A 13,366-nucleotide genomic window follows, 5' to 3' on the forward strand; every position below is an offset into this window, starting at 1 on the left:
TGCCTCCTTCACGTCTTAATAACAGCTTGCATTTATATAACATCTTTCACACCGGGTAGCATCCCGGAGTGCTCAACAGTGGCGGAGTCTGAGCCTGAGAGAGGGAGTTGGGAGGTGACAGTAAGCACGATCAAAAAGGAAAGTCTTTAGGCGGGATTTGAAAGTGGGAAGGGAGGGTGCAAGGTGGAGGGATTGGGGGAGAAAGTTCCAGAGCTGCGTAGTGACTGAAAGCACGGATGCTGATGGTGGAGCAGAGTGGGCGAGGGACGCACAGGAGGCCGGAGCCAGCCGAGCGGAGGCAGCGGGTGGTGGAGTGGGGTGTAAGTAAGCCGGAAAGGTAGGGAAGTGCGAGAGCCTGAACGGATTTGAAAGCGTGAGAGCGGAATTTGAAGTCAATCCGTTTGGAAATTGGGAGCCAGTGGAGCCTGGCAAGGACTGGTGTGATGGGGGAGTTTTGTGTGGGTTATTATCCGGGCAGTGGAGTTCTGAATTTTATGTGTGGTGGAGCTGGAGAGGCCAGCAAGGAGGCCATTTGAAAAGTCCAGCCAGGAAGTGCCAAAGGCATGGACGAGGGTTTCGGCTGCTGTGAATGTGAGATACGGACAGAGGTGGGCAATTTGCCAGAGTTGGAAAAAAGCGGTCCTGGTCAGGGAAGACCCTCCTCTTCAACCGTGCCTTCGGTCACCTTCTCACCTCTGCCCTCTGTGCCCTCCACCCCTCCTGATCCCAATCCCCTGCTCGGGTCCAAATCCCTGATTGTCCAGCTCTTTGGGACGTTCTCCCTACTTGAAAGGCACTTTACAAATGTAATTTGTTGTTGTTGTTACTTGGTGGATTTGTGGGGGGAATAAAGGTTTTAATAATACCGCCTAAATTCAGCTGCTGAAGTTTACGTCATTAATTGCACCAAGTAGAAGTCTGGCCACTACATTCTGCTGCATCGGGCAATGTGCCAGAACACTGCAAAGGATTTTGAGGCAGAAATGTAAAAAGATGGGATTATTCATAAACCCCGTCTCACGGCGCATAAAAGTGGGATCTTTAAATCAATCGCACACTCCTGCAAAAAAGGTACTTGAACTGTGACACACAGATAGAATAGGAGTCACAGTTTCCCCACTGAATCTTCTTTTAATAATCAAGAAATCAAAAGAATAATCTTGATCCGATGCAGGGCCTTAAATGGCAGCAAAGCATCGAGGCTAATGCAGCTTTAATCAATATTGCGCTTTGTTTCTTGTGGATTAAGGTGCAGTTTCACAGGGTACAACAGGCACTGGGAATGCTCGTGTGGCGATCAATGCTATTAATCATCTGTTAATATGAAGCACTCCTATTTGCTTTTACAGAAAGAAATCATGTTTGCTGTAGTTCTCAGATCCAGTGGATTTTTAATAATGGCCAATGGGCCCCAGTGTAGGATGGTGTGATGGGTATTCTATACACAGAGGATTTAATTAATGCCTCCAAAAGGATGAGGTTTGAAAGGACTGTGCCTGTATGATTGGACAGGAAGGGGGAGTGATGTCAAAGGATGGTGCTGTATCTGTGGAAACAGGAATAAATAAGGAAGAGTACAGTGAACCGGCAGAAGGTGCACCTTTCATTTTCATTACACTGATGTGTTGACCCGCCAGGCATCGCTTTTTACATTTGCAGCATTTTGAGATTGATCGAACAAGGAATTTGCTGCCGGGGGAAGAATAGGTGTAAAATGCTCCCCCATAGCTGCTTGGGAATCATTTATTTTTGAGCTTTCCCCTCCCCTCCTCTCCCATGTAAATCGTGGTGCAGTCCTGATATTGTAAGAGGAGACTGGTGCAGTTTGTGTGCGTCGGATCCCTTGTAGCCGCTTGCAGAGGTGTAACTCTGACTGTCCAGCCTCACGTTCCATCAGTCTGGTGACAGGTGTTCAGTGGCATCATTGACTCAGCGGCGACTCGTGTGGGGCTGAGGACGCAAGATTACCACCGATTCACACAGCAGGCTCTTCCCCCCTCGTGCAAGCGAGACACTGTGGTCTGCCAGCATCGCAGCCCAGCAGAATGGATGGAGTCAGCAGCAACAGGACCATGTCTTACAGCAGGTGGAGTTACGACAGGTACTCTTCAAGGCAATATCGATGAGCCTGTCAGTCTACCAGGCTCACTGGTTTAGAATAATAATAACCCTTGCATTTGATATAGCGCCTTATCACGTCTTTGAGATGTCTCAAAGCGCTTCACAGAACATACTGTATACCGTGAAGTGAATTGACTGTATATTTTGTGGGCAAAACTATTGCAAGAAGGTCAGCTTGTAGCCAATGCAGTGAAAGCCTCGCGTTCTGTGAAATCCAGTCTGTTTAATTCAAAGCAACAATGCAGGCAAAGCTACAGTGTTTTTCAGGTCTGCACATCTAGCATTGCATTTTGTTTCTCCTAAAAGGCTGAGCGTGTTTTTTTTAATAACGCTCACAAAATCTCAGGTGAATTATTATTCCCACTAATTATGAATTAAGCCAGAGCAAGGATGTGAGGCACTCAATGCTGTTCCCATTGTATGTTAAGGAGTGGCATTAGCAAAATTAGCAAAGGACTGCCACCATGATACGCTCTATGCATGATTGTCGCAGGACAACAATGGGTACTTTGAAAGAAAAGGGCTGACGACCAAACAAAGTCTGTCTGTCTTTGCGGAAATTGTATAGAAACTTCTTCAGGACTTTGGCCTTTCCTCCCGCTGTGACTAGTCGTTGCTCTTTCACTTCTCTAGTGATGTGCACTGATAGGTTTGTTCCAATTTGTTTTGTGGAAAGGTAACTAGATTTGTTGCAGAAAATGACATTAACCACTTAGCCTCGCTGCTGGGGTAGCTATTTGAAATATCTGCCTGGACTCAGTCTAGACTTTTACATTCAGCAATAGCTGTTCTCCGTGGGCAGTGGCAGTGGGGGCAGGGAGAGTTTCTGGCTGAATTTGCAATTTTTATTGTTAATACAATAAACAACTTGTTTTGCCCCACAAAGTATAAAGTAAATTCATTTTACAGTATATTCTGTAAAGTGCTTTGAGACATCTCCAAGACGTGATAAAGCACTATATCGAATGCAAGAATTATTATTATTATTGTTCTGCCCCTGAATACAGGTGACGAATGAAAAAGAACAATTCCAGGAAAGTAGAGCGTATCCTTCGCAAGACATGATTGGTAGTATCGTACTTCTAACTTGTGATTTAGCATCTACACGTAAATGATGATTACGATAAGAATAATAAACATAACAAATAGGCATAAGTGACAGATTTCCCATACCTTGTGGGAAAACATAAGTATAAAACGAAGCAGAGATGAAACAATGCCTGTAGGATGTTGCTAAGGTTCAGTGTGCCTCACATTGTCTAGACCGATCATTCATAATTAGCATTACTTATGGATGTTGAGGTGGATAGGTGTATGATGAGGTATAACATTAACAGTGGAGACCAGGAAGTATGGAGTTCACGAATTGTTAATGACCAGAGCAGAGAAGGTGCACAGCAATAATAATAATAATCCTTGCATTTCACATAGCACCTTATTATGTCATTGAGGCATCTCAAAGCACTTCACAGGATGTACTGTAAAGTAGAGTGACTGTGTATTTTGTGCGGGAAACACAGCAGCCAGTTGTGCAGACCAATGCCCCTCAAATAGCCGTGAAGTGAGCGTCCAATTTTATTATTTAGGATTTGTTGGCCAGGACACCGGGAGAGACTCCCTTCTCTTTTGGAATAGCGTCACGGGATCTTTAACGTCTACCTGTACAGACATACGGACCTCGGTTTAACATCTCATCCGATAAGCAAGATGAGAATTGTGACTCAGCTGAAATGTTACTATATTAAGACATGGCTCGCAATCCCAGAACAATCTTTGGACTTTGGTCTTGTCTTAGACCTGAGCTCTCACTGGTTTGAGGGGAGGAGTGATGGGAGCTTGAGCATAGATCCCAGTGTGTTTTTTTCACTTACTTACACAGTGAAGGCATTGTTTGAAGAGAGAACATAAAGGGAAATCTACCTGCCTGTAGAATAAGCCTGTAAAATACAATCCTCAAAAAAGGGACACATTATCATCTGTGTTTATAGGAGTCAGTCAGCCTATAAAACGTACACTGTGTGTTCTGCTATTCAGCTCTATTTTTACAGTGAAATAGAATCCAACAATAAGTTACCTGATACCTCCTATGAGGTCCTATCCTGAAACAAATTTACTTCCCTTTTTATTTGAAGGCAATCAGCTCATGTAATTTTTTAAGCCATCAATTGTGAATAGAAAGGGGAATACTGAATTTTTTTTTGAGACGGAGGTAGAGTTGGATTTTTCAAGTGCAAATACAAGCATATTGAGATTGATCCAGAGTTGGCATGATTCCAGCAGAGGAAGTGTGCTTTGCTATCCGTCCTGCAGTGGTGAAAACAATTGTGTTGGATTCCACTGGGACCACTGTCACCTCAAAAGGAATAACATCAGCACCAGTTGTGATGGATGAAGGCTCCAGCTGTTCAATAAATAATTACTCACCGAAATACAGTACAATGGACAGCAATTGCAGAATTATTTTACATTGAAATTTGCATTCTGCCATGACCACTAATTCTGCATTGCAGCCATTTATTTGCATTCATGTGTTGCTGTTGAAAATCTATCTCCTTCATTTGTTGAATTTGTTCTGCATGTTTGACTCGCTCTTCTTCACGTTCAAGGTCAACACTCATTATGAATTTTCCTTTTTGATAAATGCCATATTTTGCTTCCACTTTCCCCACCCATTTCCTCACTGTTAAGGCTGAGCAGGATTTATAATAATTTGGACAGAAACCTTGTAAATACATAAACCTTTTTTTAAGAGCTTTAATGGTGAAGTTAGAAAACAATGTTTTATTGAGTTGTGTATGAACATCCCTATTTTTTAAAAAATGAAGATTAACAGGAAGCAGTTGACGAATTCACTTAGTTTAGCTTTTATGGTTGAGGTACAACATTTGTTCCAGATTCACCAAAATAGCAGGATAAAAGGACACAGCTTCAAGGTTAGGAAGAACAATTGTATGAGAGGCACCAGGAAATAAATAACATCTGGAATCTGTTTGTTAGGAAAATGTGGTGGAGGCAAGGATGCCGGTTTAAGAAATTTGGAAGGTCGAGATCAAATGGGCTAAAGGACCTTATTCAACCGAACTTCTCTTGAGATCTTTTGACTATTCCCAAGTTACCTGACTGACACTGATGAAACTCCCTGGCTCTTTGCCGAGTAGCTCAAAGCAATTCCACTTTGCTGGAGAATTACATTCCAGTCTTCTAATTGATTGGGTTTCTCCCTTCTTTCAATTTTCATCTCTCCTCACCAGAAGATGTTGACTCATGTTGGTGTATTGGTGTTTCTGCCAACAGCTGGCAGAAACTCTCTACAGTAGTACTCTGTCTCTATAAATGTAGATTTGTATTGTGTTGTAAGTTGCCTTTCTTGTTCGATTCCTTGATGAATGTTTACAGCAATTAGCTCCTATTCAAGTTTACTCACACTTCACCTTTCAACAGTAGTTTAAGTTCTCATTGTTTTTTGGTTTGTTCATTAGAAATATAACCTAAATGGGTTAGACACACAGGTTCTGATTCATTTCCTCCCTGCAATCGGGGTAAAAGCATCTGATGCATCTATTTGTGAATAATTTAAATATTGGATAATTGCACAGGATGCAGTTGTTAATGAGACTATTTGCCAACTTGGTTGTCCTTTTACAATGGAAGATATTTCAGGCCAATAAAACCAACCATTAAATTAATTTCACTGATGTATATTAATGAGAACTCAGTCAAAGACTATCAGTTTGCACTGAAGAAGTAGACAAGTCACCATCATTAACCCTTTATTGTAGTTGTCATGGCGCATGAATTGCATTGAGAATCCAGTCGATCATGTCCGTCCTCTGACAATGAGCACAATTACGCTTTGCTCTTGAGGTTTGCAATGACAGCTCATGAGAGGCCTGGCTTGTGATCACTTACAGGTTATTCTCTGTAATGATTCTTTTGTCCTCATTTTTCAGGAATGAATGATCACGACCTGCCTCATTTTATTATTCAGCCAAAAAAACATGATCTAAATGTTCTGTTTACCTTTCGCTGCTATGAGACCCTCTATTCAGAGCCACCCTCTCCTCCTGGAAACTGTGCATCATATATTAATCATTGGTTGCTTAGCTGTGATAAATAAACACAAAACAATTAAACACCTTATAATTACAATACTGATAGCAGCACTGCTATAAGTGTTGGTAGTAAACTGTGCATTATAAAACAAATTAGACCTGGAGTTTAGAATCAAGTGTTACACGAGATTAGGTAGCAAAGACAATTTATTCAGCGTATGCTATGGTTTGAACAAGAGTCAGTCTGTTCCCATGGTGCAGGGCTGTATTGCTTAGAAAGCCTCCGTTAGATGGAGCTCACAATTACCGCTGCTGATGTGAGCAAAGTCTCATGATACTGATAACAATTCCACGGTACTGAGAAAAGTTGCAAATAGTACTCTGTAATTTTTTTCAGACAAATCCATCTTGACAAATTCTGATAAGACTTTTACTTTTCCCCCCACCCCCCGCATATCCTTTTATATTATTCTTTTTAGCCCATGCTCCTTTATGTGATGCGCAGAGCAAACAAGACAGGCACACATTCCAACTTCCAGGCCTCTACCAGTTGCTCCTGTAAACATCAACCCCATTCCCACTTATTAGGAATTACATTTGCTCGGCACATGTGCAATACCTTTGTAATGAATTCTATCCCACGCTCCAACAAGCTCAGATCCGCACCGACTGTCGTGACATTTGAAGTGCGCAGCTCATCTAGTTTGAAAGGTTAGCAGAGCTGTGACATTGTATTGCAGGCTCTATGCTCCTGCCCACCATCTGCCTATTCATTGCTACCGAATCTGATGTCATCCACCACCACATGAGATACTCTCACAATGAGATTGCAGCTAGAATGAATCGTTGAATTTTGACAGCACAGAAGGAGGATATTCAGCCCATCGTGTCAGTGTTGATTCCGTTTATGCAGCAGGCAAGCTGTGTGAGCCCATTACCTGTGTCCTCAACAGGCTTCACTGGCTTCCTATTCCCCAGTGGATTGACTTCAAGATGCTTGTTCTAACTTTCAAATACTTACACAATCTTACTCTGCTCTGCTAACTCAGGCCTGTTTCATATCCCACTTGTGTGTGTAAAAAAAAAAATTTCCTAAGCTTTTCTTCCGCTGTATCTCTGTCCCCCAGTCACTGAGTCGCCCGTCGTGATTGTAAGGGGAACTTTAACAACAAGCAAATTACAGTAATATGTATTTTTTGGAATCACAATTTAATTCATTTTGACGCTCTCATGTTACAATTTGGGGATGTGCTGATTGGGCTCATAAGTTACTGCTGGCAATGACATAGACACAGGTATGGTACACTGTTCAATACAATAATAAATATTCTGGTGCTCTGGAGGTCATTTATACAGAACTTTGCCACCGGAAATAAAGATGGGTATGAGCTTATGGTAGTTCATGCTGTGTAAGTTCACCATTTACAGTGGAGTGGGCAAGGAGTAGATGATGTGAATTCCAGGCTTCAGCCATCTCTGGTGTGGAAAGTGCAGGAATAATGCACGTCTTTTTGTGCATTTGTTGTGGGTGAATGAATGCTTAGTAACAGCACTAATATCTCAGTGTAGGGGTAGTTCACTTGGAATGGGTGAGACACTTATCTTGCTCTTGAGATCCAGGTTGGAATATAATGCATGCAAGTAGGCAGCAACATCTGATTGACAAGTGCCTAAAAGTCTCCAGAGGCTGTTGTGTTTTCTCAATTTGCTCTCATTATTCCGAGTCAGACACTCGGAGACTTGATGTGCACAGTTTTTCCTCAGTAATAGCGAAGTAAATACTGATCTTTGGAGAGATTGCAGTCACCAGAGAGTTTGTTGATCAAAGCCAAAACATCAGAGATCCCAAATCCCTCACGCACACTCTCTCTCTTAAGAACTCTCTTAAAAATATATATTTGTATTGTACGGTTTCCAAATTAAATCTGAATTTAAGAATTTTCCAAAATTCTGCACAATCGTAAATTTCTGAATTTTAAGAGAACGGTTTGAGGGTTAAGACCTGGAACTCAGTTACCATGAGGATTTTGGGGGCCTTCGACTTCCAGTGAGACTCCTCAGGATAGTCACAGAATAACAAACAGGAATGGATTTAAATGAACATTTACGTTGCTTAATACCTCGCAGTTCAGCGTAAAATATAAATGCTGTACTTGGTTCAGTGCAACACTTGTGGAGCTGAGTAACTGCATACACTGCCTGCTCACATCAGTGTGGCACAGAGGAGCTCTGCACACAAGGATTCTGCTCACTGTCCTCGGACACATTTAGGAACAATCAAATTGAGCAAGAAAAGTACTTTACCTGTTTGGTCTCACAGGGGCTGCACACACATACACGTGTGTGAGTTCAAGGCTTATCTGTTGGTATCTGATCCAAATCCCTGATTTGAAACGAGCAAGGCTGAGTGCATTAGGGGTGTTAATTAAACCCTTTGTGCTTAACTACCAATGATGAATACAAAGTGGAAAAAGACTGAACTCTTGCAAGAGTGAGTTACTGAGTTAGAAAAGGAACTAATTAGAGTATGTTTACACTGCAGGCAGAGAAAGTATTACCTAAGGAATAGAGCAGGCAGCTCTGGACATTCAGATTAATTAATCCCATTTGGAATTCAAAAGATGTTGGGGGCAGAAACTGTTTTGGAAGCCTTTCAGGTTTAAAAGCAGTATTCACATTTCCTAGTTGCAGCGCTATGATAGATGTAGGCTGTCGGTCAGCCTAGCTGTAGTGCTTTGCTTAATTGTGTGTTTGTGAAGAAAAATACCTTGCTTAAGTTCCTTTCCGAGAGAATAAGTGGGGGAGAGAGCACTGGTCATTTTGTCTGTCGTTCTCCTGTCCCTCACAGAGCTGATTGGAGAAATGATGAGGGGACATAATCTATGTCCTTAAATGCTAATGAAAATTAATAATATGGATGTAATAAAAGACTAAATACTGCAGATGCTAGATACAATACTATTTGCTTTTACTGGGTGTTTGTTCAATGGATCTATTCCTCTGTTAGGCTGTAATATCTGGTTTCTATTCTGATTCTTTGCATCATTAAGCACAGACAGCAAAGTTATAAGGTTGGTGTTATATTAAATGCATGTTGTTGTAGCATTTTGGACTTAAAAAGTATAATTATAATCTCCTTCAGGAAATCAAATAGATTGGATGTAGTTCATAACAGTACAGATTCTTTGTGATCTTCCTGTTGAATTACTTTTTCTTATTTCTTACTCCTTTAATTTGTGTGTCTCGGGTCTGTGCCTTTCTTGGGCACTTTTGTCACATCAATAGATAAGAAGCTTGATAATAAAAATATTAATCCTTGCATTTGATAAAGCACCTTATCACGTTGTTGAGATGTCTCAAAGCGCTTCACAGAATATACTGTAAAGTGGATTGACTGTGCATTTGTGGGCGAAACGCGGCAGCCAATTGCACCCAGTAGTGTCCGACAAACATTTGTGGATTGAATGATCACAATTTTTTTGAGGGATTATTACGCCCAATCTGCAATCCACCAATTAACTAACAACCGGGGTCCTACTTACTGCTAAGTAAGCAGAGGCGTGTGGAAATATAGTATAAATATAGAGCTTGATGGTGTACAAGATCTCAATACAAGTTCTCCCATATCTTCCTTCCTCATCTTGAATTGTTTATGTGGTCCATGAACACCTTGAAACTACTGCCGTAATAGCTGTATCTGTTCCTTCAATGCTCTGCAAACCAGCGATTTCTGCGTAAAGTGTCTCAACACAGAGAGGACCACGAACACTGAAATTGGAATTTGTGTAATACAATTTACTCTGTTGGATGTATTTACTCGTATGTACTGGTACATAAATCAGACAGCATATCATACCGTTTTTAAACAGCATGTGGTTCAATAAAATCAATGGATCAGTCAGCCTGTGGGTTTTATACCTTTAATCCGTTGTGTCTGCAGATTGTGGAACCGCTTCTGTGTGTAACTCATTGCTAGGTAGAGATGTTGCTTATACAATTTTTGAAGCTTTGGTCCATAATCCTAAATCAGCATGGGAGGTGGATTTAATGGTGGATTTAATGAATTCTATTGTTATCTTTTTGCAACAGGCATGGCTGGTGTCTTGCATCGATCAGAAATACAACACTTGTGCGTTCAGATCTCATTTATATTTTATTCTGTCTTTTTTTTGCTTTGATGGGGGATATCAATCTTTTCCAATTATTCCTCTGATACAGACAAGCTTTGATCTCCAGTTCGTTGGGACACAAAAAGCAAATGTGACTCGAGGCCTGTCATAATGATTTTGAGGGAAGTACCAACCACTGGTTTGTAACGTAAAGAAAAACAAGTGTTGTTAAGTTTTCTAATGGAGTACATATCCCCCCACCAAGAGGCTAGTGATCAGATTTGTTTTGTAATACGAGTAACTACCATTTAAGTGCTCCGAGACGCTATCCACGTGAAGGGCCCTATACAAATGCTTGTTGTTGTACCGTACATTAAACTATGTAAACCCTCCTTTTGTGTCAGTGCTCAGGAGTTAAAATAATAGCATGTGCATATAATTGTGCTGGAAAATCGAGTAAAATATCCTCATTCAAATAGAAGTGCCTTGGTGAATATAATATTTATCACTTGGTGAATATTATATTTATATTTATATAATATAAGATCAATGTTGAACTGCACAATAAGGTAGCAGCTAATATTGCTTATAAAATTCATTGGCTGTTTATAATGTGATGCATGGCAAAAATATTATTATTTATGTACCCATTTTCTAGCACCAAAAGTAGAAGTGGAATTTGACAGCAGTAAGTCGAGAGCAAAGAGAATGAGAATAGAACAGGGCATTATTTAATAATGGCAGCATTAATTTATATACGCCTAACTAGGTGTAGATAAAATCAATTATGATAGGAAAGCTTACTGAAAGATCACATGAATATAAATGTTTTCAACCTGCCTTCTTAGAACTTTGCAATGATCTTAATGTTTGCAGCGGGGATATCATAGTTAAATAATTTGGTGGCGCATTATGATTGCCATTACCATTATCACTGTGCAGCTCTCAATCATATTCGATTCATTAGGCACAAATTATCTACAGCAGGAAAATGCCTAGATAATGATCGAATAATGAAAGAATGAGATAATGAGAGAGAAAAGAAAATCTACATAAGAAGAAGTCAGGAACCTGTTTAGGGAGAAGGATGGATAAAGTATTAAAATAGAAAGTTGTAGAAATGTCGTACAGTACATGTAAACAAGAGATGTTTATACAAGGGTTGGAAAGAACGATCACTGATGAACAATTTGAATGCAATGCATTGCAAGCCCCATTTCTTCATTACCTCCTACAACATCACTGCATTGCCCAAAGACTCCCCAAAGGCATCCATCAAAATATGACAGCCTCCAGATGCTCTTGTACAAGCTCCAGCTAAAATATTCTTCTGTCAATGCAATGGCCTGGAACCCGGTTTCTTTGTGGAAGTCGTGCTTGAAGCCCGAATTATTATGAAATAAGATCTCTGTGGTTTTGGCTGGTGTTCTGTTTTGATACTAGTCGGAATGAAAGAAGTGCAAGAGAAATCTCTTTTTGAAATCTGTATTGATCATTTGATGCGAGCCTGTCCTAAAATATTTGATTTGATCCCAGTCAATGAGGAATGTTTGGCTTAAACTCTAGGTTTCTAGCCTGCCTCTATCCATTGTGTCAGATGGGTTTGGTTGGAGACACCTTGCCTCTGAATCAGAAGATTGTGGGTTCAAGTCCGACAATGGGGCTTTCAACTCATCGACTAGACTAACATTCCAATAGTGTTATTAAACTAAGGCCCCATCTTGTGTGACCATTAAAGATCCCATTGGACTTTTAGAAAAAAAGAAGGGAGTTGCTCCCAATGTCCTGACCAACACAAATTGATCATTCACTGCATAGCCATTTGTGAGACATTGTTGTGCATAAATTGCATTGAATGCTGTTGCATTTGTCTACCAAATCTACTCACTAATCTTTACAATAAAATTCTGTGACCTGATTTGAGACATCGTTCAGACATGAAAGATGCTATATCAAATGCAAGGATTATTATTATATTACCTGAGGCTTGGTAATAGATTTGGTGAGGGTGTAAATGAGTAGGCGGATATTATAATAAATAAATATTCTGAAGAAAACCCACTAAAAACAACTGACCTCACTGTGAAGACCAAGCCCTCATCTGAACCCATGAAAGCATTTGTATGGAAGATGCATTTCGACAATTCCACCTTCTAGACAACTATGTTCGCCTGAAGACATTGGCAAAAGATGCTGAAATATAGAAGGTATTCAGTTGTTTATTAGAAGTTTAGAGAGGAGCAGCTTGCCATGCCAGTAGCTCCAGGGCTGTAAGCGGTCTTTATGGTGAACTTTCTGCTCCTTTTGAGAATTACTGCAGTCGCTCACTGTCATCAACTGGTAAATTCTCAACTGGCAGCTACCCAGTATCACAGAAGAGCCTAACGCTTCCAAGAACTGAATACGCTTATGTTCCCACATCCTTGCAGTGTGTAGGGAGATAGTGCTGTAGGATGGAAAAAAATGTTTTGCATTTAGTGGTAGGATCTCCTTCACTGTTGATTACCAAGAAATTGGATTCCTGAGAATGAGCCTGTACCAGTGGGACTAGAGCCTCCTCTGCCTGTTGACTGCACATTTTGTGCGTGAAAGGAATCTGGAGACTGTATCCACTCATGTCTAAGTCGGGTTGGACATGTGTCACAAACTGCAACAACAAAATTACATGCGTATAGCGCCTTTCACGTCGGGAGGACGTCCCAAGACACTGAAAAATCACAGCATTTCAGACGTGAGCTGGGGTCAGGGAGGGAGAAGGGAGGGGAAGGGGGGTGATGGATGGCATGGTCGAAGTGGAGGGTTTTGAGGCGGGACTTGAAGGAGGCTAAGGAGGGGGTGAGGTGGAGTGACTGGCGGATGGAATTCCAGAGGTTGAGGGCAGAGTGGCTGAAGGCTCTCCCGCCAATGGTGGGGTGGGTGGGTCGAGGAACGTGGAGCAGGCCAGAGCCGGCTGAGCGGAGGGAGCGTGCGGGTTGGTAGGGGATAGGAGGTTGCAGAGGTAGGGTGGGGTGAGGCCATGGAGGGCTTTGTAGGTCCTAAGACAATTAGGCACACAATGGAACAGATTTTGCATTACATCTGACT

General features: G+C 41.2%; 1 protein-coding gene across 1 annotated transcript in view; it reads left to right on the top strand.

Annotated features, from left to right (window-relative positions):
* Nucleotides 1-2,001: 2,001 nt before the first annotated feature.
* tub (TUB bipartite transcription factor) overlaps nt 2,002-13,366 on the top strand; it is a 92,270-nt gene continuing 80,905 nt past the window's right edge. The window contains exon 1 of the mRNA XM_007887536.2: nt 2,002-2,101. Coding sequence (XP_007885727.1) covers nt 2,046-2,101 — 56 coding nt within the window. The 5' untranslated portion in view covers nt 2,002-2,045. The remainder of the gene's footprint in view (nt 2,102-13,366) is intronic.

The sequence above is a fragment of the Callorhinchus milii genome, unplaced genomic scaffold, assembly GCF_018977255.1.
Source record: "Callorhinchus milii isolate IMCB2004 unplaced genomic scaffold, IMCB_Cmil_1.0 Scaffold17, whole genome shotgun sequence".
NCBI lineage: Eukaryota > Metazoa > Chordata > Chondrichthyes > Chimaeriformes > Callorhinchidae > Callorhinchus > Callorhinchus milii.